The 23,403-nt window shown below is 34.2% G+C and overlaps 2 protein-coding genes, 1 long non-coding RNA gene and 1 pseudogene across 4 annotated transcripts; 1 reads left to right on the top strand and 3 right to left on the bottom strand.

Annotated features, from left to right (window-relative positions):
• Positions 1–2,580: 2,580 nt before the first annotated feature.
• Positions 2,581–3,193, bottom strand: LOC143578074 (large ribosomal subunit protein uL24z pseudogene; annotated as a pseudogene).
• Positions 3,194–4,080: 887 nt separating this feature from the next.
• Positions 4,081–6,246, bottom strand: LOC143578073 (lipid phosphate phosphatase 2-like). Its single transcript, XM_077061740.1, has 6 exons — positions 5,876–6,246; positions 5,494–5,581; positions 5,307–5,416; positions 4,823–4,913; positions 4,549–4,737; positions 4,081–4,476 (listed from the first exon to the last, which is right to left on the bottom strand). Exons 1-6 carry the CDS (start codon positions 6,095–6,097, stop codon positions 4,214–4,216), a joined length of 963 nt encoding a protein of 320 aa, XP_076917855.1. The 5' UTR covers positions 6,098–6,246; the 3' UTR covers positions 4,081–4,213.
• Positions 6,247–13,183: 6,937 nt separating this feature from the next.
• LOC143578072 (uncharacterized) lies at positions 13,184–15,341 on the top strand. 2 transcript variants are annotated; one of them, XR_013143212.1, is made up of 4 exons: positions 13,184–13,309; positions 14,283–14,403; positions 14,446–14,618; positions 15,278–15,341. It is a non-coding gene; the product is annotated as an uncharacterized LOC143578072 (long non-coding RNA). The 2 variants fall into 2 exon arrangements; XR_013143213.1 differs by having other exon boundaries at positions 15,269–15,341.
• Positions 15,342–17,796: 2,455 nt separating this feature from the next.
• LOC143578071 (protein PLASTID MOVEMENT IMPAIRED 15-like) lies at positions 17,797–19,152 on the bottom strand. The gene has a single exon (XM_077061739.1). It carries the CDS (start codon positions 19,150–19,152, stop codon positions 17,917–17,919), a length of 1,236 nt encoding a protein of 411 aa, XP_076917854.1. The 3' UTR covers positions 17,797–17,916.
• Positions 19,153–23,403: the final 4,251 nt, after the last annotated feature.

Below are 23,403 nucleotides of genomic sequence, written 5' to 3'. Positions count from 1 at the left end.
GAACAGTGGCGGCATGTTCGTTTCACGGAATTTTTTTAAAGGAGTTGTAATTGGAATTGGAATTGGAATTGGAATGGAATGAAATGTTTGAAAATCCCTATCATGTGTTTGGTTGGTTAATATGTTATTGGAATTGGAATCTTCTCCATTCTATTCATCTCTTCAATCTACTAACATATAAATAATAAACTAACATGATAATTAAAAAAAATTTAAAAATATAAATATAAAATTAACTATATAAATATAAAATTAACTAAACAATTGAAAATTTATTTAAAAACCAAACAAAAAAATAATTAAAAAAAATAAAAAATATATATAAAAAAAGTTAAAAATAATTCAAAAAAATTAAAACTAGTATGTCAATACACCCGGTGTGAAACCCATGCTTGCATTTCAGTAAAACCCGACCTGTTTCCCAGGTTCAAACTCCGACAAACACACAGCGCATTCCGGAATGTCCACGTCGGATTCGGAGTTCACGAACACCGGAAGTGACTTTAACACGGCGGCATCAAGGCCGCCGGTAGCGTTGTTATTATTATGATTATCATTATTATTGACGTAGAATATGATACGGGTTGACCGGTTACGGCGGCGGTTACGACGGTGGAGGAGAACGATGACGGTTCAACGGTGGAGGAGGACGATGATGGTTCACGGTGGTAGATAACGGCGGTGGAGCATGCTGGTGGAGAGAGGGGTTGGTGAAGATGATAATATGAAAGAGGGCTTTTGTGTTAGGTTTATAACAATTCCTTAACATTTCTTTATGTTTTGGTGTGATTTTAAAATCCTATCAAAATGGGATTTGATGGGATTCTCTTTCCATTCTATTCCTAGTTAATAGTGAAACGAACACAGGAATGGGATTTAAAATCCCATTCCGTCCAATTCCATTGAATTCCGCGAAACGAACACACCCTAAAGGAATAGCTAAACCCAAAACGTATAATCGAGTAAATTTGTTAAATGGAATAATCGATGGAATCTGATTCTGAATCGTTGATCCAGCAACAGAACTTGACCTTCATCCGGCTATTCCGATTCTGCAAGCTCTATTATTCGATCCAAAGTATTCCCTTTCTCTCAAATATGACTTTCTTTCAAAGCAGTGCAAAAAGCAGCCTACATATCCGATTGTAATTATGTTTAAAATCAGCTCATTCACTATCATCATAAACATGTGATAGCCCTTTAAGTAAACTCGAAAGAAATCAATCTCTTGTGGACAAGCACCATTGTACAAGAACAGCAACTCCAAGGCCCGAGTGGTAGTTGTATTTAAGAGTTTAGCGGCATTATGATCGACAATATCATAATACATCGCCCGACTATACAAACCGACAAAATTTCAACTATAATTGCATAACAAGCTAGCCGAGTTAAACCAATCTAAACATAAACACGAACTTAAACAAGCTAGCTTAAAACTCGTTTAACGAGCAATACATTTAAACTCACATTCAAATACAACTAAAACCAACTCCCCACAAAAACTACAGTAAAATAGACGTTAGAACGCCAACTGCGCAAAAATGGCAAATGGTTCATTTATCCTTTATTAAAGAAATCTTTTTTCTACTTCTCCCTTCCATTTGGTACCTAGGCTCGACTTGATTTGTTCAACACAACCTTTTACACACTTTTACATGGTAGGCTAACAATTTATAAGTCGCATTAGCTTCAATAAACACTTGTTTCCAATCCTTACTTTATATAAAAACAAACGCTTAGTTTCAGGTAACTAGTTTCATTTTCTTCAACCAAAATCTGTCTTCAAAGTGTTTTCAAAAGTACGTTATCTTCATGTTTCACTACATTTTGAATGTTTTCAGTCTCGTGTTGTATAATCGATTGCTAAGTTAGCTTTGATTTGAATCTATTTTTCTAAACAACCAACTTCAAACACTACAAATTGACTACCAACTAGACAAATACTTTCAAAGAAACTCCAAGTATGTACGATGCATGCACACACTAACAAGCAAACCAATCTTGGCTCAAGCTAGGTCATTTTGTAAATAAACTAATCTTGAGTCAAAGTTGACTTATTTGTTAGAGTAAGCACGCAACATATGCATACAAGCAAGTTCTTTGAATGTAACTATCCAATTAGTAACCAACTTAAAGAGTTACTCAAACTCAAAAATAGATTCAAATCAAAATCAACATAAAAAATGTGTATATACAAACCAAGATTCAACAAAACTTCATAAAACAGTTTCAAAACATTCAAAATATAGGTAAACATTAAGATAACAACACACTTTTGAAAATTACAAAAACATATACCAATTCAAGATAACAAAATTTATTAAATTATACAAGAAATCAATTTTTGAGATAACCTAAGGGAGACAAGCAGTGCTGGAAGCAAGTGAAGCTACCTGAGATCAGAAAGATAAAAACGAGACACAAGACAAGTTTTTTCGAGCCCAAGGCTAAAAAAACTAGTTTAGTTATCAAGCATGAGCTCAAGCCTTATACAGAAATATCATTTAAGCTCAACGAGCCTTAACAAACCAAGTATACATTACACCAACTACGATTAAACACCATAAATTTAAATAAAACTTTTAACGTTAATCTCATTAATCAAACAAAATCTATAATATCAATAACAGTAAGTCCCAAAAACAAGTAACATAATAATAATATAAATAAATAATAATAATCAGAAAACAAAACCCTAATCAATCTCCTGAATAGAAGCAGCACCGGCTGCCACGTCACCTTCCGTAAACTTGCCTTTAGATTTATCTCCGGCACGGCCGTTAGCTTTCCGTTCAAGCAATGACTTCCGATCCTTATCCAATTTCAGCTTGGTGATAACGACCTTTGACGGATTGATTCCAACGTTGACCGTCTGGCCGTTGACTTTCTCACGAGTGATCCGTTCAACATGAATCACCCATTTCCGACGGTACACCTGGACAACTTTACCTTCACGGCCTTTGTAGGTCCCACAGACGACCTGTATCTCGTCGTCTTTACGGACGGGTACGGACCAGACGTTGTGTTTGGTTGGGAGCTCGGTTGAGAGCGGCGCGGACATTAGGACGCGCCGGACGCTTGACGGCGCGGTGAAGTGTGCTTGACGGCATTTACGGCGTGTGCTTGTGACGCGTGGATTGTACTTCATGGTGGTTGTTAGGGTTAGGGTTTGCAGAACGACGGTGAGGAAGATGGTGAATGATTTGATATAGGAATGAGTGTGAGTGAGGTAGGGTTTTGGTGGAAATGGGCTTTTGGTTTTTTCTTTAAAGCTCGTGTTAATAGAGCCCCGGCTATGGTTAAGTGAATATAATTAACTGGGCCATTTGGTTATGGTTATTGTGTCTTTATTTATTAACTGACTTTAACTACAACTGAACTGAACCAAACCAAACCATGGATTTTATATCCTCGTATCTATATTTTATACTTTGCTTTAAACATTTAACTTTTTATGTGAATTACCATTCAAATCTAAAGGCGCACGAACTAGAACCTGCTTAACCAATTGGTATTGAAATGGACAAGGTAGATGCCGCAACTTCTAGCGCTACTTTTGCATCCTTCTTCATCCAACTCATTCTTCGTGTCCCCTTCAATTCAAGAGAATATCCCGTTGCATCTTTCTCCAATATCTAATCATATGGGGTTGTGGTTCTCATTGGTACTGTAGGCGTCAATCATCTCCTATTTTTTTCTTCCCGGCCCTTGCCACATTTATTGTGTCCGCTTAACGAAGGTGTAACTTCATGCACCCCTAATCATTTATGAAAATTTTATTTATTTTTTATCGGCGTGTTTTCAAAAGACAATTAAACATCAAGAATTCGTTATTAGAATTTTTTTATCGGAGTTTTGGAAAGACAATTAAACGGTATTTTGAAAAGACAATTAAACGTTAACTCATTAAGAGTTGACATGTTATTTCTCCGTATTTATTAAAGTAAAATCGTTTATGTGCTAATATTCGTTTCGGCACATCACAACTTTACATTTTATGTTTCGTTTCGATTGGTATACCCAACGCACCAAAACCAACCGTATTCCGGCCCTCCACAACCCGCAGATTTAACACCACTACTTAGTAATACAATTCTTAATAAGTAGAATCAATCTAAATACATACAGATTACAGGTTTACATCCGAAAAGTAATGTGCATACACCAAAATATAAACAGATCCAACCTAGTCTTCTAACATCTTCTAACATGACTACCGCTTGCCCGTTTCAATATCATCAAGCGACATATCAGAACCCTCATACGAACGCACAATCGCCAACTCACCATCCCTTCCGGTCCCACGTTGCTGAATTTCAACCACACCCACACCTTCACGCGTCGGGGGACCCCCAGCACCTTGAGCGGTTGCACACGGCGGCTCTAAAGCCCGAAAAAACGCATACGGTCCCCAACCTTCCGAATGATATGGTGGTGCAAAAAACTGCAAGTAGCAAAATACCGCCATAGTGATACCTACAACACATAATGCACAATTTATTTTTAACTAACTTATAAGACCTTAAATTTTAAAAATAAAAAATATACCTATAAGACCGCCACCGATCACATCTTGCCAGTGGTGCCGATAGTTATCGACTCTAGAAATGGCTACAAAACACGCGACAAGTATTGGGAGGAAAACTATGCATAGCTTTGCGGCATGGCCTTCGCGGTCAAATGCTTTTATTTTTCCGGATAGGTAAAGTGACAAAAACCCAAGACCAGAGAAAGACCCTGTAATAAAATTATAAACAATAAGTATAAATAGCGCATGTAATTACTTAAGATAAAAGAGTTAAGGCGGTTTTGTTTTGCTTACATGAAGAATGCCCGCTCGGGAAACTCTTGTGACCTTGTCTTACAACATCGATATCACCATGGCATATAACATCTCCCCATCGATCGTATATCTAAGACGACAATAGAAAAAATAAAAAATCGGACAAAGCAATCGTAATTATCACGTTAAATACAAGAAAGTCGTCGTTCGAAAAAAAAAATATTTAAAAATAAGTATATAGAAAACCAACAAAGAATTTTTCTTGGGACAACCCGACCCAACCCATTTTCAACATAAACCCAATGTGACCCGTTACCGACCAAACCCAATCTGGCCCGTAACCCAACCTACCATTTTTCAATCCAAACCAATTTTGGCCCGTTACCCGACCCGTATCCACCCAAACCCAATTTGGCCACTACCCGACATTTTTCAAACCAAACCCAATATGACCCGTAACCAACACAACCCGTTCACACCAACATTTCTAGAATCAAAATTGCAAAACCCTAAACAAGCATACATCTTTTCCATCAGGAAAACACCGCCAGAAAAAGTCGGGCCTTGGTCTACCAACAGCATCTTTGATAGCTTCGGTTATAACACCGGTTATAAAAACCGAAAACAAAAGCCCTGTTAACAACAAATGAACATCAAACCATCATAAATTCATTTAACCACAGTAAAAAAATTCCAAAAAAATTGATCACCTAACACTGCATGATGAAGATCATAAACATCTTGTCTGTAATGATAGAATGCTGCAAAAACACCTATGGGCAAGAAAACTGCATACAACTAACAAAACAAAAAAAAAGTTAAAGAGAGTAAAATAAAATATAATTACATATGCTATAATATGTTGCACAAAATGAATATTCAAAATCAAAGTAAAACAACAACAACAACAACAACAATAATAATAATAATAATTACTTCACCATTTCAATTCCAATTTGTTGCAGAAAATTGAATATTCGAATCCAAAATAATAATAATAATAATAATAATAATAATAATAATAATAATAATAATAATAATAATAATAATAATAATAATAATAATAATAATAATAATAATAATAAAACTTACTGGAACAGTCCAAAAAGGGATGGTGCTATCCATGATGGGATACTTAAAATCAGCCATCATGTCCTTGCCCACAAAGCGGTTATAAGGATGAACCATACTTAATATGATCATGATTGTTAACAGCAGTGAAAGGATCAACCAGTCATGGATGTGGGCCCGGGCTAATGCCAGTCCGTGTGTCTTAAGTGTGTGTGTTGTTGTTTGTTGTTGTTGTGAATCCATTGATTATTAATAAATTTAAGGGAATGTTTTTGTGACTAAAAGAATGGTGGTAAAGATTGAAAGTGAGAACAGTTGCAGAAAGAGGGAGAAGATGAGTGGTTTTGTTGGAGGAGTATGGTGATGACACGTGGAATGGCGGTTAAAAGATTCATATGAATCTCCGAGGTGGTTTTTTAGTATATTTTACTCGCTTTTAAAAAAAAAGATATAAAACACCAAGTGTATTTTAATTTGGTTCAACTTTGGTTATACAAAACGAATTATTTTGAAGTGATCAAATAAATAGATTAAAATAACTCAAAACTTTTAATGGTTAAAATTGATTAAGATCATCTCTTTATTGCTATTATTGATACCGATTTCACGGCTTTACTCAAATGGCTCAAGAACAATTGATCATAATCAAAATAACCCGAACCGAAACATTCGGTTGACAAGCTTCACGCTTACAATTAACTTTTATTAAACATAAACAACTAATTAAACAAGAAACCTAATAACACTATTTATACTAAAACAATAAAAAGATAAACTTAGAATTTGAAATTTGAACAAATAGAAAAAGATAAATAAAATTTAGATTTTAAATAAGATGCTCCCGCATCAATTATATATTTAAAAATTTAATTGGCAAGGCATGTCTCCTTTCTGGGTACTAGTAGGGTTGACGGGTTATGACCACATGTTAGAGTCACTGAAGAAAGAAATATTATTTGTGTGTGACGGAAGACAACATACGGCTTCGTGTAGCTTGGGAACATTGGCACCAGAAGATGCGGGTTCTGAAGGGTTCAATTTGGACAGATAAGTTGTACAATATTGTATACCGATGATTGGGTGTTGGGACTTGGGAGGGTACTGGCAGGTGACGCCCCGTAATAAACTTTTATCTCCCTAGTCTATTTTTTTTTAAAACGTCAGCTATCATGTGAATGAGAACCAACTATTAAGAAGCTAGATGGATAAAACAAACACTACAAGACCATTAGAGGGTATTTGAGCCACTCTTTTCAATTTAAGTTCGACTTTCTATTCTTTTATATTCTCTTTTATTCAAACATAACCATAATAAAAAAAACTAAAAAGTTACGAATACCATTTGCCGTGTTTAGTTAAATACATGTAATATATTCTAATAAGTTATCATAGTTGGTGTTTAACAAAATGATCCGCTATTTTATAATTAAAAATTTTGGGGGTTACAACTTACGTACAACCTAGGGGTGAGTATAAAACCGAATTAACCGAACCGAAACCGAAAAGACCGAACCGAAGCATTAACCGATGGTTAATTTTTTAGTTTTTAGAAAAACCGATTTTTTGGGTTTAGGTTAGGTTATCCATTTTAAAAAAACCGAAAAAAACCGAACCGAACCGATTAATCGAACCTATGTTTTCTATGTGTTTTTTTAAAATGTTATGATCAGAAACAAAACACCAAAAGAATCTACCATTAATGGTTATGAAGATTATGAATATGATCAAGATTGAGTCTAAACTTTGAAGATGAATAAGAGAATAAATGAAGATTCGGGAAACCTTTAGTTTTTTTTATTAAGAACGTTATTGAATTTTAAACTATACTACTCAAACAACTTTGTATTTGTTTGGTTCTACATGACACGTGCCTATTTTTGTATTTTGAATTTAATATGTATGAGGTACTCTATTTTTTTGAATTCTTTTTTTTTTATGGTAAATGTCTACTCACAATAAAAAAACGAAAATAACCTAAACCGAAACCGAAAATAACCGAATAACCGAATAATCGAATAACCGAAAACCGATTACCGATTGGTTAGTATTCTAAAATAACCGATAGCTTAGGTTTAGGTTTGGATTTCACCCAATAACCGAACCGAACCGTGCTCACCCCTAGTACAACCTACAATCTGTTGATTAACGTCGATATTACTTGTTGCCACTAAACTTCCTATAGAATGTGCAACAATAAAACTATATAAAGATTTGGCTTCTCCTTTATAACTTATAGGCGCTTTATATATAATTTTTCAAATAAAATGTCGATCATCTCTTATTTGGTACAATGGAACCATCGGTCAAAGATTTTAATTGGATGATTAAAACTTAGTTTTTAAATTTATTTACTGAATGGTTTTTACATAATATAAACTCAAGCTCAAGAACAACAAGTTTGGTGAGCCTTGGTTTTAAGCGATGAGATATCCAAATTCCCAATAGTTGGATTAAGCCTAACAAGTCTCCTCATACGCTGCGTATAGGGATATACAAATCAAAATCTAACCAAGTTCTGGAAAAACAAATTTCTTACAGGTGAGGTATAGGGGGTATAAGGGTATATTGTGTGTGTAGCTTAGTTGCCATACAAGAACTGACAACCACGTTACTGCTTTTAAGGTAAGGACCTAAACGTTACTGCTTTTAAACAAGAAAACTATTAAATCCTAACTATTCTTTTACACTTTATAATTCTTTAGTGAAAGTAGAATATTCTTTAAAAATATACTAAAACCGTCTCTACGTCGATGGTTCCATCATTAAAAAATCATTAGCTTAATCAAAGGGTTTCCATTGATTTGAAAGCTTCAAAGTGACTTTGTTATACATGTATACACATGCATCATTAAATAACAACACACACTTAATATTTAATATAAATATATTTAATAATAACTTTAAAAAAAGGAAAAGCAATTGTCTTAGTTTAGGGTTTCCCTTATTTCCAGAAAAAGTCAAAAATATGATATCAAAGATTCCTAGAAATCTTGATCGTATCACCTGATCTGATCATCAGTCCCTACTGTTGATCTCATATCCTAATTAATTAATTAAGCAGATTATTGTCTCCAACAATCACTAGCTACTTAATTTATTATTCTAGAATAACCTCGTATTATCATTTATCATGATGATTTCTTTTCAGCAAACTGATGATCTGGTGTTTGGTGAGAATATTTATAAACAAGATCTTCATGATGATCATGTTTCCAAGGATGGGAATACTAATCATCATCAGGCTAGAACAAAGCATAATAAAGATGGTTCTAATTTGTTAACTAACCCTAGTTTGTCTGCCGCTGATCTTACAAACAAGAAGTTGATTCATAGCCAGAATGAAATGGAGAGAAGGAAACAAATGGCTAGCCTTTATGCCTCACTTAGAACTCTACTTACTCTTGAATTCATCAAGGTAAGCTTAATTAATATGTTTTATCAATATTTCTTGATATTTTTCTTTTGCAAATCGAGTCGTGGGTCTCACCGGAAGCAGTCTCTATCCCTATGGGGTAGAGGTAAGATTGTCTGCATCTTACCCTACTCAGACTCTACCATAACTTTGCTATTGGTGGGACATACTTAGCACGATGATGATGATTTTTCTTTTGCAAATGAGCCGACACTACAAGAAACTGCTCTGACCTGACGAGTATATGCACGACATTTGTCAATTGGGATAGCATCCCTATAGCGAGGTCATGTCGATATAGGTTTAGAAGGAAATTTAATTGTTTGCCTTGTAAATACTTTTACCCACAACATGTCATTGGGAAATAGAAATTATTTTATGTTTTTGAATTTATTTTAATGTCCGGCGCGGGTAAATAGTTTTCGCCAACCCTATAGCATGACGTCAATAAAGAAATAAATGAACGAACATATTCATGGACCGCTCACGAACATTTACCGAACGAGATTTACTGTTCATGTTCGTTTATTAAAGAAATGAACATGTTCATGAATTGTTCACAAACACATAAGGAATACAAACAAGTGTTCGATCATGAACATTAACGAACACAAACAACCGTTCTTGAACATAAACAAACACACAAAGGAGGCTCGGAGAGTGTGCGAGCCGCACCATCGGCCGGGACATAGTTTCAGGAGCACAAACTTTTTAATACATATTACATATATATATATGTTTTTTTGTGTTAAAAATAAGGTTATTTACAATGGTTTGTGAGATAATTACATGTTCATAATGACTTCTACTTATAATAAATCGGTCGATAAAAATTTTATCTATATACATTAGCAAATAAAAAGTTTTCGCTAAAGCCTACGAGCCTTTTTATTTTGGCTCGGCCAAGGTATTTAAATTCACGGAGACGGCCCTGCAAAGACACACAAAAATAAAACGTTTACATATACATTTTAGAACAAAATCTGCATTTTTCATCACAAACATTACGCACAATCACCACAAATCAATAAGTACTAAACATAACTTTATCCGAACTTGAAATAAATATAATAACTAGATTTTTTAAGATTCAAACCAATAAAATAAAAACTTATAATATAAGGACGTTTAAATGAACGAACATAAACGAATGAACGTAAATTATTCATGTTCGTCCATTTGTCTAAACAAACAAAAATTTTTGTTCACGTTTGTACATTAATTAAACGAACAAACGTAACTGAACTTTCGTCGAACGGTTCACGAACAGTTCACTGAGCGTTCGGTTCGTTTGCAGCCCCTAATTTTCTTGTAAACTAATGATGATTTGTTGTTGGATCTTGTGTCTAGGGAAAGCGTTCTACATCGGATCAACTGGACCAGGCAGTGAAGTATATCAAACGCATGCAGGAAAACATCCAAGAATTTTGTGTCAAAAGAGATCAACTCAAGAACTTAATGTCAATGAATAGTTATACTAATGAGAGCTTAAACAATTTTCTCCCAAATACAGTCGTTGTCGACAGTTGCGATGGTGGAGTCCAGATTATGATCAATAGTTGTTCAATTCAAGATGGGTTCCTTCAATTCTCGAGTATTAAACAAACTTGTAGAAGAAGGGCTTAACATTATAAGCTGCACTTCGATTAGAGCAAGCTAATGGTTACTTCACGCCATCCGATCCGAGGTAAGTTTCTTACTCGTACAAAAAGGTTAGTTAATTCTACAAGCTAATTTAAACTGCAATTTCAAACTTTAAACACTTAAAAAGTGTAAGAAATTAATTATGAGTAAACATGCATGGAGAAATTAATATGACATGGCTGGCTAGCTAGCTAGTTCATTCTAACCGTTGACACTTTAAGATTTAAAAATACTCCGTATTTGTTAGTATTAAATTCATGTTAATTTAATTAAACATAAGTATTCTTATATTCATTTGTGGTCTAATTTCTAGTTTTGTAAACCATTAATTAAAACGTAAATATAATATAGTTTAGGGTTTAATTACTATGGATTATAAACATTCCTCTCATATTTTGGGTTCTCACTTAACTCATCATCAATTCTTGCAGGCGAATAATCATGCTTCTATTGATCCTTCATTGTTGCAACAAAGATTAGAAGGCATAGTCAATAATATATCGAATTCGAATTGAGTAACCATACATATCTTTGTGACTTTGATAAATGTTTAATTATTTGCTTGCATGGAACTCAAGTGTAGATCGATGTTGCAATCACCATTTGTTATATGTATTTATAAACCATTTGTTAATACAAAGTTCTCTTACTGAAAGGATCATGAACAAAAAATTATTAATTATAGCATAATTTAAGATTATATATGAGCATGTTAGAAAATGCATTTAGTATATATACAACACTTCGACTCTTTGATTCCAAACATATTTTTATCTTCTCTCGAGCTATTTTCTTACCAGTTTAATTAAATATCTAACATCTAAAATAATAAGTGAGATAATTTTGAAGTGTTAGTGCATCCACTACTGATTTCTATCATGTTATAGAGAAAAGAACAACCTCATGATCTCTACAACATTATAGTCAAGATTTGTTTGGTAGTTTCTTTCATGAATTAAGCAAATCTTCGGTGAAAATCAAGTTTATTTCAGACGCGCGTAAGTCGAATATTTTAACACTTCTTTCGAGACACTATATACACGATGTTATTTACTTGGGCGGGAGGTGATCACACTCACTAGCATTTATGGGGTGTTATGGTTAGTGAAATATTAGTAGCTAGACTAGGTAGACAAATTACTTGCAGTACTTCCAACCTTGGTTATTTACTTAGTGAAATTACCCGCGACCACGCCCACTATAGTTGATGATAGGGATGAGTCAGTCGAGCAATCATGAACAGAGAACGAAATGCCATTCCAATTAACCTTGGTTGGGTGGTTAAGGCTCTTGTCAAACCTTGGCATGGAGTAGATTATTTCTTGTTAGTGATAGATGAGTGTGTGTAGCTGTAAAAAAAGAACAGCAAATGAAATGTCATTTTTTCGACCATCTTTCGTTCGAAACAATGAAACCACCGCTAAAAGATCTTCATTGGATGTTTACTGATTATAACCTATAAATTAATTTATGTATTACTCAAAGTAATTAAATTACATATGTGCTACTGTAAAAAACTAAAGTTATGCAAAATTTTCAAATAAATCACTTAACACAGTAAATAATGAAATCCAAGGACATATTCTATTATTCAACGTCCAGTTAACATAATCTGTAATTTACTTTTATTTGTATTGTATGTAATTAATCACGTGTATATTTGAAAACTAACTACTGGATTTATTCTTTTGCCCTAATTTATTATTCTTTAGTGAAAGTAGAAAATTCTTCTAAAATACAATAAAATACGTTTCCATCTTTAAATTATCATTAGCTTAATAAACCAGTTTCCATTGATTTGAAGGCTTGGAACAGACTGGTTGTGCATGTATCCACATGTATCATTAAATAAAAACACACACTAAAAAGACATATAATATTATATTATAACTTTAATTAAAAAAAGGAAAAGCACTTGTCTAGTTTAGGGTTTCCAAATTATTTTCTCAAAAAAAAAATCAGATATATAATATCAAAGATCTGATCATCAGTCCCTACTGTTGACCTCATATCTCTATCAATACTACACCTAATTAATTAGCTAGCATGCAGCTTTAATATCTCCGACAATCACTACTTAAATTGTTTAATTAATTATTGATCTAGTTTAACAATATCGTACTATGATGATTTCTTTTCAGCAAAGTACTGACAATCTGGTGTTCGGTGAGAATGATCAACAAGATCTTCTAGTGGATCTTTATGATCATGTTCTGATTGATGGGAATATTAATTTTCAAGCCAATAGTTCTTTGTTTACTAACCCGAGTTCGTCTACTGCTGCTGCTGATCTTACAAACAAGAAGTTGATTCATAGCCAGAATGAAATGGAGAGAAGGAAACAAATGGCTAGCCTTTATGCCTCACTTAGAACTCTACTTCCTCTTGAATTCATCAAGGTGAGCTTTAGGTTTTACAAACTTGTGTGAGTATATATGTTTATCAAGATTAATTTCTTGATATTTTCCTTTCACAATTTTGTTTATATTTTTTGTGTAAACTATGTTAAGGATATATTCATGATCATACACAATGCATGGATAATATATATGAGAGTCATGAAACACTTTCTTTCTGATTGAAATATTCGGTGGTTCTCTTAAATTATCAACCAGATAAAACTCATACAAGTGTGTACCATGGCGTCCAGACTTGTTAGACGAATAATACACTAATGTATCTAACAAACTAATGATGGATTTGGAATTAAGTTGAAATTATGATAATTTGTTTATCAATATTTCTTGATATTAATTCTTACGGATGCAAAACTGAACTAACAAGAACAAAGCCTTGTTCGTGTTCATTCATCAAGAAAAAGAAAATGTTCATGAATTGTTAACGGACATTTATCGAATGAGATTTCTTGTTAATTCGTGTTTGTTTATTAAAGAAGTGAATATGTTCGTGAATTGTTCCCGAACACTTAACGAGCATAAACAAATGTTCATGAACATAAGCAAACATAAACGAATATGAACGGTCATATATATTCATTTTAGAACAAAATCTACAGTTTTCATTACAAACACATTACGTAGAATATTCAACCAAAAATAAGTAAGTACTTAGCATATTTATCCGAACTTGGCATAAATATCATAACTAGACTCATTAAGATTAAAAGCTTAATCAAATAAAATTTTATAGTATAAGAACTTTTAAATGAATGAACACAAATAAACAAATTACCAAGCGCCGTTCACGAACATAAATGAACAAACACATCTTTTGTTCATGTTCGCTCATTTATTAAACGAACGAACATAAAGGAGAACTTCCCACAAAACGGTTTACGAACTGTTCACTGAACGTTTTGTTTGTCTTTTTCGTGCAAACTATTGATGATTTGTTGTCGGATCTGGTGTCAAGGGAAAGCATTCTACATCGGATCAATTGGACCAGACAGTGAAGTATATCAAACACATGCAGGAAAACATCAAAGTGTTAGGTGTCAAAAGAGATCATCTCAAGAACTTAATGTCAACGAATAGTTATACTAATGATAGCTTTAACAATTTTCTCCCAAATACAGTCGTTGTCGACAGTTGCAATGGGGGATTCGAGATTTTGATCAATAGTTGTTCAATTCAAGATGGGTTCCTCCTTTCGAGGGTATTAAACACACTTGTAGAAGAAGGGCTTAACATTATAAGTTGTATTTCAACTAGAGCAAGCGAACGGTTACTTCACACCGTCCGATCTGTGGTTATAAGTTTCTTACAAACACAATTAACTAATTCCTTTGAATTCCTAGGCATCTATGCAGTCGATATCGCCGATATATCAATGATATATCGGTTATCGGTCCCCTAGCTAGATAACAGTCAGAATATCGGTACTGATAATATCAACGATATTTGACCAATATTTGACCGATATATTACCGATATTCTCGATATCAGTGTTTTAAATCTTAATCATCAACTTTTAGTGTTCAATGCTAGTGTTTTAAGTCTGATTCAATTCTTGCTACGATTGCTAGTGTTTTGCAAATTGCAAAATGTTAATTTGTTAATGGTAGGAGACTATACTGAATTATTAGTGTTAAATTGATATATATAAGAATTTCACATGATATTAAAATTACCGATATTTCACTGCGATAATTGATATCTCAAATATCAGTATTTGACCGATATCTGATATTTTTTCGCATTAACTGCTTAGCTAGGCATTATATGAAACGAGCATGACCTTAGATGTAAAAAAAATATACTTGTTAGGATTAAACTTGTCATGGTTAATTAAACAGATTAAATATTCATAGGTGGTCTACTTTCTAGTTTTATAAAACATGTAATTAATAGAGTTTACGCCAGGTTTTATAGTACGGACCTCACTTAATTCGTCATCAGTTCTTGCAGGCGAATAATCAAGCTTCGATTGATCCCTCATTGTTGCAACAAAGATTAGCAGGCATAGTCAATAATAGGTTCACTTCAAATTGCGAGTGACCATACTTATACTACCTTTGATAAACTTTTATTTGCATGCATGGAACTCAACTGTAAATGTTGCAATCACTATTAATTATCTTTTTCTTTCAGTTTGTGTTCGAATATTAGTCGATCGATCTATTACATTGTGAGTTCACTTTGTAACTCAACTTGGTTGTTGATCTGTAAAGTTATACACATAAAATAATATGTATAAATGCTTATAAAACTGGTTATATATATAGGGGAAGATTCATGTACATTTTTATATTAACATGATAACGTAAGAAATAATACCAATTTATAGAAAAATAAAAACGTAAGAAACAATACCAACTACAATACCAATCTACATAAACAATGATTTATAATAACAAAGAAAAGAACCTAAAAATTACAACAAAATAATCAAAATCAAGAAAAAAATAATAACAGCAAATACCAACAAATACTTATAACAGCAAAAGAAAACATCTAATAATAACAACAAAATATAAATCAACAAATACTTATAACGTCTCATAATCGAAAATTAGCAAATACGAACAAAAAATAACAACAAACACCTATAAAAATGAACATAACAATAACAGCAAATTGGTTCTCACCGTTTTCATCTTAAGAGTAAAATGTATTTGATCATGTTTCTATATATATGTACTTATTTCCTTATAGTGAGATTTAGCTTAACATGTGCGGCCCAGCCCACATGAGCCCAACCTGCATTGTAACTTGATAAAAAGAGAAAACATGTAACATCATACAAGAGATTGGTCTAAGGGCCGGCTCGGGTATAGGGCAATATGAGCGACTGGTCGGGGCATTTAATTTTCGGGGCACAAATTATATATATATATGAAAAAGAAATATGTGTATTTAATGTTTTACTCTAACTGCACAATAACTAGTATGGTCTAGTGGCAAATGAGTTTGAGCCCACCGGGGGCCCACTATGCCAAAAGCGAGAGAAACCCCATCCCTCTTTTTCCTTTTTTCGTCCACATGCCGCGGTGTGGTGACATGGGAACAAAAAAAGGGGGATTCTATCAACTTGTTCCGACCTGAGAGAATAAGCTCATGAGCTTGGTCTTACTTCACTGTCGAGAAACGAAAGAAGACTTCCATCTCCAAATTTAACTCAGACGTAGCTCCCTTCTTTTTGGGTGTGAAGCAGTGTCAAACCAAAATACCCAACAAGCATTAGCTCTCCCTGAAAAAGAGATGATCCAGCCACACCTTCCAGTACGACTACCTTGTTACGACTTCACTCCGGTCACTAGCCCTGCCTGTTAAGGTAAGGTGGCCAAAGGCCCCTATGGTCCAGTGGTTACGACCTCTCTCTTTCACGGAGAAAACGAGGGTTCAAGTCCCTCTAAGGGTATACCAATACTCAAGACTATAAGGAATGGGATTTTTTATCAAGTGATCCATCTTTGTCAAGTCCTTCTAATAGTCTACTCAGTGGGACTTTGTATTTTATATCAGGTGATATGTATTTGTCAAATCTGCCTGGGAGACGAAAGGAGGTTGATTATGGAACGTCTAATCAAACCAAAAGATTGTAGGTTCTAGTCTCACTTGAGACATTTTCAAGCTTGTTTTTATACAAATTGTTTTTTACACAACCTAAACAATAACCAAGTAAGCCCGTTTAAAAATTTAATTGTTTAAACGAAACAAAAAAACCATTTACATAGCCTAAAATTTTTGTTTGCTTATATTATTTTGTTACTTGTTAGAGTTTATGGGCCTTTTTATTTCGGCTCGGCCGAGGCATATAAATTTTTGGAGACGGCCCTGGTTGGTTTGAATTGGATATATTTTCTTCTCATAAACTATGATGCAGATTTTGAAAACAGTAACATAAACTTTACCTTTCATTGTTAAAAATTGATTGGTATAGTTCTTTAATATTGTTTTTTTCTTAATTTAAGTTTCCTTATTTTTATTAATCATAAGTAGATAAGCTAATTAATATGTAACTGATCTAAAATTGCTAGATTTGTACTTGTATCAACTGAATGGAAGCGAGTTAACTAGGAAATGACTCAACACAAATCATGCGTAAATTATGACACTCTAGAGTTACTAGCTTAATAAATTACGATTGAAAGTGATGTAATGTCCTGTTTGTCCAACTCTCAACACAAATTCCATCGTCTGAAACCCGATTTTAACTTCTAACGGTTTTTCTTTTAATTTTAGCAATCCGATTTCATATAAAAAATAGCATATAAAGTAGAAAAATAATGGAAACCAAAAAAAAGAAAAAGAAAAAAAAACTATACAATTAATTAACCTAAAACAATTTCAATCTAACACTCACAAATTCTTTACCCCTATACATCCCACACAACAATCTTTATAAAAAAAATTAGCACAATATCAGCAAACCTCCATCATCAAAAGATCACTAATCAATTGGAGTGCACTTTCAAATGACCCAAACCGACTCAACCTGAACCCGATCGAAAATCCAAAAAAGAGTAATAAGAAATCCAAGCACCGAAAATTACCGACGCCCATTAAAAAAGTTTCCAAATTCATCACTCACAACATTCTTCACACTAAACAAGTTTTTGCGTAACTTTTTCTTTCCTCAAAGAACCCATCTTCCCTAAATACCGTGCTCCCGAAGACCGAAACTTCTGCAACTTAACCCTTTTAACACCCGCCTTGCTCCCAACTCTATACATTGATCTACGACCCGAAGCCACAACCCGTTCCCCTAACCCGGCCCGCTCTACATCAGAGCCCGACCCGGATGGGCCGGGCTCTACACTTAATTTACTAATTTCTCTTTCTAGCATCTCAATTTTCATCAACACCTCTCTCTCATTTGCATTCAAAGCTTCAACCCATGCTTGAGCTGCATCAATCTTCTTATCAGCAACCTCTACAGCCCGACCCGCATTCCCTATCAAGTACCCGTATTCAAAATCCGTTAACGTTATCATCGATTCGTTCACGAAAGCCGTATCTCTAGCTTCCATTGTTGCATTAATCACATTCCTTAAACTCCACAATGCTTCAAATTCTAATAATTTAATTACTTCCAATTCCTCAATTGCAGCCTCTAATTTTTCCTCTTTTACTCCAATTTCATTTTCGGTTTCTCGAATCTCCCTTCTCGTGTTTTCGATTTCTTCGGTTAAGGAACCTTCTTCCTTGTATAATCTTTCGATTTCGGACCTTAATTGATCGAGTGTAAAGACTAAATTCGACGCAACCATGTCGGTTTTCGATACCATAGAACTAATTGATTCTAATTTTGATTTTTCACTCAAAATCTTTGAATTTAGAATTTGAATTATTGAATCATGTACCTCCTCTGTTTTCAATAACTCCTCTGTTTCGACACGAACTCGATTTAACTCGTCTCGAATCGAATCCATTGATGTCATGAAATTAAACCCTTCTCCTTTAATAATCTCTAGTTCATGTTTTGCATCTTCTAGTTTTTCTTCTTTAACTCTCTTTACCTTCAATTCTTGAATCTCTTTGTTCATTAATTCTATAGATGCTAAAAGTGTCAATCGTTTCGAATTCGACGCCTTTAACGCTCTATTCGCGTCTCGCTTCTCTTTCGACACGCGAGCAATATCACGCTTAAGTTTGATCAATTCGTGCTTTGTATGTTCAAGTTCTTTTGTCACTTGTGCATACTGAGCATCTTCGTGTTTGATGGATGCTTCGGTGTCGTGTTTGCGCCAATTCGACGTCGAATTTGATTCTTGAATCATTGAAGCTAACTCATGTAGTGCTTTTGTAGCATCTGAAAGCTTGGTTACTAGTGCTTCCATTTGGTGTTTGTTATATGTTATACAACCAACAATTTGGGTTAGAATCAGGGGTGGAATTGAATTGTGTAAAACAGAGGTGTTAAGGATTGAGTTTTTGTGTTGTTTGAAAATGAATAGATGGAAGATTTGGATAAAATTGAAGGGATTTGAGTCATGTCTTTTGTTTGAGAGGTGTGGATGGTATGAGTGTAATTAAGTGGAAAACTAAGGATGAAAAAGGATGTCAAATTGAAATGTTGGTGGTGTTGGAAGTTTGATCTATGTCTTCCTTGAGATATGAGTTGTCAATTAAAAAAAGGTTAGATTTCAGTTGGATTTGTCACTTTGCACCATTTCCATTAGACTAATTGGTTAGATTTTTTTTCTAAATAAGACTTTCGGTGTGTTAGATCGTCGCACTCTTTAAATTTGAAGTGCTTCTTTGTCCTATTCTAACCAAACTATGTTGTTTTAGACTCTTAGGGTGTGTTTGGGATTGCTTATTTAAGTGAAAAATGACTTTTGTTAAAAGGACTTATAAACTTATGAATTTTTGAAAAGAAGTTTTAGAAAAAATATGGATAACCTATGTGTTGGGGAAAGCTAAAATAACTAAAAAAGACACTCTTTTTTAAAAGGGATGTAATTGGTTTTGAGGGTTAGAGGAGTGTAATAGGTAAATCAAACACATTAAGTTAATAAGTTACATATTCCTAACTTTTCAAAACCTTTTTATTTTGCGTTCTCCATAAGTTAAAATCCATAAGACCTTATGGTTTGCCAAACACCTTATACACCTTGTTAACTTTTCAAAAAGTTTATAAATTATAAGTTAATGAAAATAAGGAATCCCAAACACCCCCTTAAACATGCCCACGTTGACTTCAGAGTTTAGCTTGGGCGTTCTTCCGGAAAATTATACCGCCGGCCGCCACTTGACATTTGTTGTGCCACCACGATAGCAAATGTCTCTTGCGTAACACAAAGTGGACTAAAAGATTCGAACTGATAACCTTGCAAAGCCTAGTTCAAATGCTTCATTGTCATAATCCACCAAAGGTGATATAAATGGACTACGAAATTAGACCTTCATTGAGAAACCCAAGCATCCTACCACGGGGTCACAAGTGGAGATTTAGATCAATTGGTTAGATCCAATCTTTTCAAATTGAAAAAAACATTTAACGTAAATTACATCGTGTCAAATTTAGATATTGTAGAGGTAGGGTACAAAAAAGACCCAAATACCCTTAAGTACCACCCGCGGGTCATAGAGAATCCTCTTGAAGGACACCCGCGGGACACGTGGATCACCCGCATATCACGATTGAGGAGGAACATCCTCATCACACACGCGGAAACATCTTGGCATCCTCAAAAGTCATCCGCAGGACACGACATCTATCCGCTTAAACATCCGGAAGACAGTGCCAGCGGGACAGCTGTCATCACTCAAGTTCTCTCTAGAAGAAGGTTTACGATTCTAACTTGGGGAATACGTGACATACTAACCAGTGAATAAAGGACACCTGGCCAGGTTGTTATAACCGTGCACATGGCCAGGGTGCGATCCGTCCTATCATTTGGTGACATGTGTCCAGGTTGTTATACTTATGTACATGAGACGTATAGTTCAACCTATCACAAGAGGACGCGTGTCCAGACGGTTATCAGAGATCTTCTAGAAGAGGACAGTTGTCCCAATCATCTTCCATCATCCTTCGGCTATAAATACCTTGTCAAATAGTATGAGGTATTCATTCACTCCCACGGTACTCTAGTCTATTTACTTCAGTACTTTCTTCATAACGAACGTTACTGATTCTCACGCCGGATGGTGGTTACAGGAAGACCCCCCCCCTCTTGTCCTTCCTGTAACGAGACTCACGGTGTCTGTTTTGCAGGTTCCGGTCATTGGACTTTGGGAAGTTATGCTCATATCTTGATTGTAATTATCATATTGTACCCTGTGGACTCATTGGATCCAGGGCCCATACCCGAGGAGTGGATCCGTGTTTCTTTAGATATCTAATATCTTTTGGGTTGTCGAGTCGTGTAATATGTTCTATAAATTCTGAGCGAATGTTTAAAAGTGTTTCTCGGTTGCGTAATGCCGAAAATTAATTGTTTTCCTTATCCTCTGAAATATTGTTCCAAACGATTGCCAAAGCCGTTTACAAGCCCAAAAATTATTTTATTTTTAGATACAACTTGGTTTTTGTTAAAATGTTATATCAAAATTTTGAATAATAATAATAATAAGCAAAACTTGGTTTTTGCTTAAGTTTGAGCAACTCGTGTTTCGTATGTTCGAGTTCTTTAATCACTTCTGCATGTGATTCGTCTTCAATTCCGCGCCAATTGGACGTCGAATTCAATTCTTGAATCATTGAAGCTAATTTATGTATTGCTTTATCTGAAAGCTTGGTTAATAATGACTCCATTTTGTGTTTTTGCATTGGAGACTTGTGTTTGTTTTGTAACAAAATTGTGTAAAACAGGATTGGATAAAGTGGAATGGATTTGGGTCATGTGGTTTTGTTTGAGAGGTTTGGAGGAGTGAAGTTGTAATTAAGTGGAAAACTAGGGGTGGAAATGAATGTCAAAGTTAAAATGTTGGTGGTGTTGGAAGTTTAATCCATGTCTTCCTCTAGCTTGGGATATGAGTTGTCAATTAAGAAAATTGGAGTAGGATAGTTATATCAAATTGTTTTAAATTGAAAAAAAATACATGTAAATTCATCGCGTTAAATTAAGATATCTAGTATTTTTTGGGTAGTCGAGTTGTGTAAATATGTTCTATAAATCCTGAGTAAATGTTTATACGTGTTTCTTGGTTGCATAATGTTGAATACTAATTGTTTTCCTTATCCTTCGAAATGTCGTTCCAAGCAATTGTCATAGTCGTTTACAAGCCTGGAAATTATTTTATTTTTTAACCCTGTCACTTTATTGTAATCGTTTTATAGTAAAAGACAAATCTAATTATAACTTGGTTTTTGTTAAAATTTATATCAAAATAAGCAAAACATGTACCGTACTGGACTAAATCAATACCGACCGAACAACATTGGTACTAGTACATGTATGCATTTTTTATGGATTATCGAATCTGTACGAGTTAGTTTCATTATTTTTGATATTTTTTCATTACGGGTAATTTCAGAACGGCTACCAGTGCGATATCGATCTAATCCTTAGCGTAATCGAATTTTGTATCTGCTTGAATCACTAACTTTGGAGGAATATAATTACGTTCGCAATTCAACTATCTTACGACGATTAAGACTAGAAGATGTAACATTTTTTTTGTATTTTACATTTATTTTTACTAAGTGTCTTTTTTGTTAGGTAATTGCTTTAAATTATTATTATCTGTATTTTTAAAAAAAGTTTCAAAACATTTATCGAAGACGAAATTGTATTCAAAACAAAATATTCCTTTAAATATATTAAACTAAGTATAAGCATTTTTTATCGAATTTCATTACTAATCAAATTGAATTTGTATCAGAAAATAATTGTTACTAATTAATGGATGCTTATCAAGTTATAAAACTTTTATAACACGTAAATAAAAATGTAAATATCCGTGTTACTCAAATCTATACAAACGGATAATATTGTGGTATGAAACCAAAAATAGGAAGTAAAGTAAATCTGGTAGAGGGGTTGACCATGAAAGTAGTTTAATTTCGTACATGTGATTGAATGCATGCATTATCCATAATCCATATTATTCGGTGGACCACAAAACATGTTTTATTTGTTGTCTTAGGTTTCCATTTCATTCATACATTAGTTACAACTTACAACATGGGAAAGAAAAGGGCTGCCTATAATCTAAATGCCGAAGATAAACCACCAAATGATCATGCCAACACAACCGCGGTCGATCACCATCATCATCACCACCACCATCACCGCCACCACCATCGTCAAAATCCAAAGAAGAACAAACCCGAAGCTCGATTACTACACACTCTCAATTCCCATTTCAAGAAGTGAAGAAACACTAAAAGACCCCGGCAGATTAAGAATAATCTGGGGGTTAAGTAGATGTTTCCCACGAGGGTTAGGTCCGGCAAAGATGGTTATTCTTCTCGACCTGCAAAACAGACACCGTAAGCTCGTCACTGAGAAGGGGGGGGGGTTCCTCCTTGTGACCACCCTCCGGCGTGAGAATCAGACTAGATTGCTCTGAATATAAGTGTATATATTGAGAGAAATAGCTAGAGAGAAGATAAGATAATGATACCGTTCCAAGGTGTT

Source organism: Bidens hawaiensis, unplaced genomic scaffold (genome assembly GCF_021521415.1).
Source record: "Bidens hawaiensis isolate Kalapana, Puna unplaced genomic scaffold, B.hawaiensis_p1.1 tig00029009_1, whole genome shotgun sequence".
Taxonomy (NCBI): Eukaryota; Viridiplantae; Streptophyta; class Magnoliopsida; order Asterales; family Asteraceae; genus Bidens; species Bidens hawaiensis.
Note: the sequence above shows the minus strand (reverse complement) of the source record. Positions and strands in the feature narration are given on the sequence as shown.

Excerpts from the sequence above, each read along its gene's own strand:
- LOC143578073 (XM_077061740.1), bottom strand. The coding sequence starts at position 6,097 with ATGGATTCACAACAACAACAAACAACAACACACACACTTAAGACACAC. Across the intron at positions 5,417-5,493 it reads TCTTCATCATGCAGTGTTAG|GGCTTTTGTTTTCGGTTTTT; the intron begins GTGATCAATTTT and ends TGTTGTTAACAG. Across the intron at positions 4,914-5,306 it reads GTTTTCCTGATGGAAAAGAT|ATATACGATCGATGGGGAGA; the intron begins GTATGCTTGTTT and ends TTGTCGTCTTAG.
- LOC143578071 (XM_077061739.1), bottom strand. The coding sequence starts at position 19,152 with ATGGAAGCACTAGTAACCAAGCTTTCAGATGCTACAAAAGCACTACAT.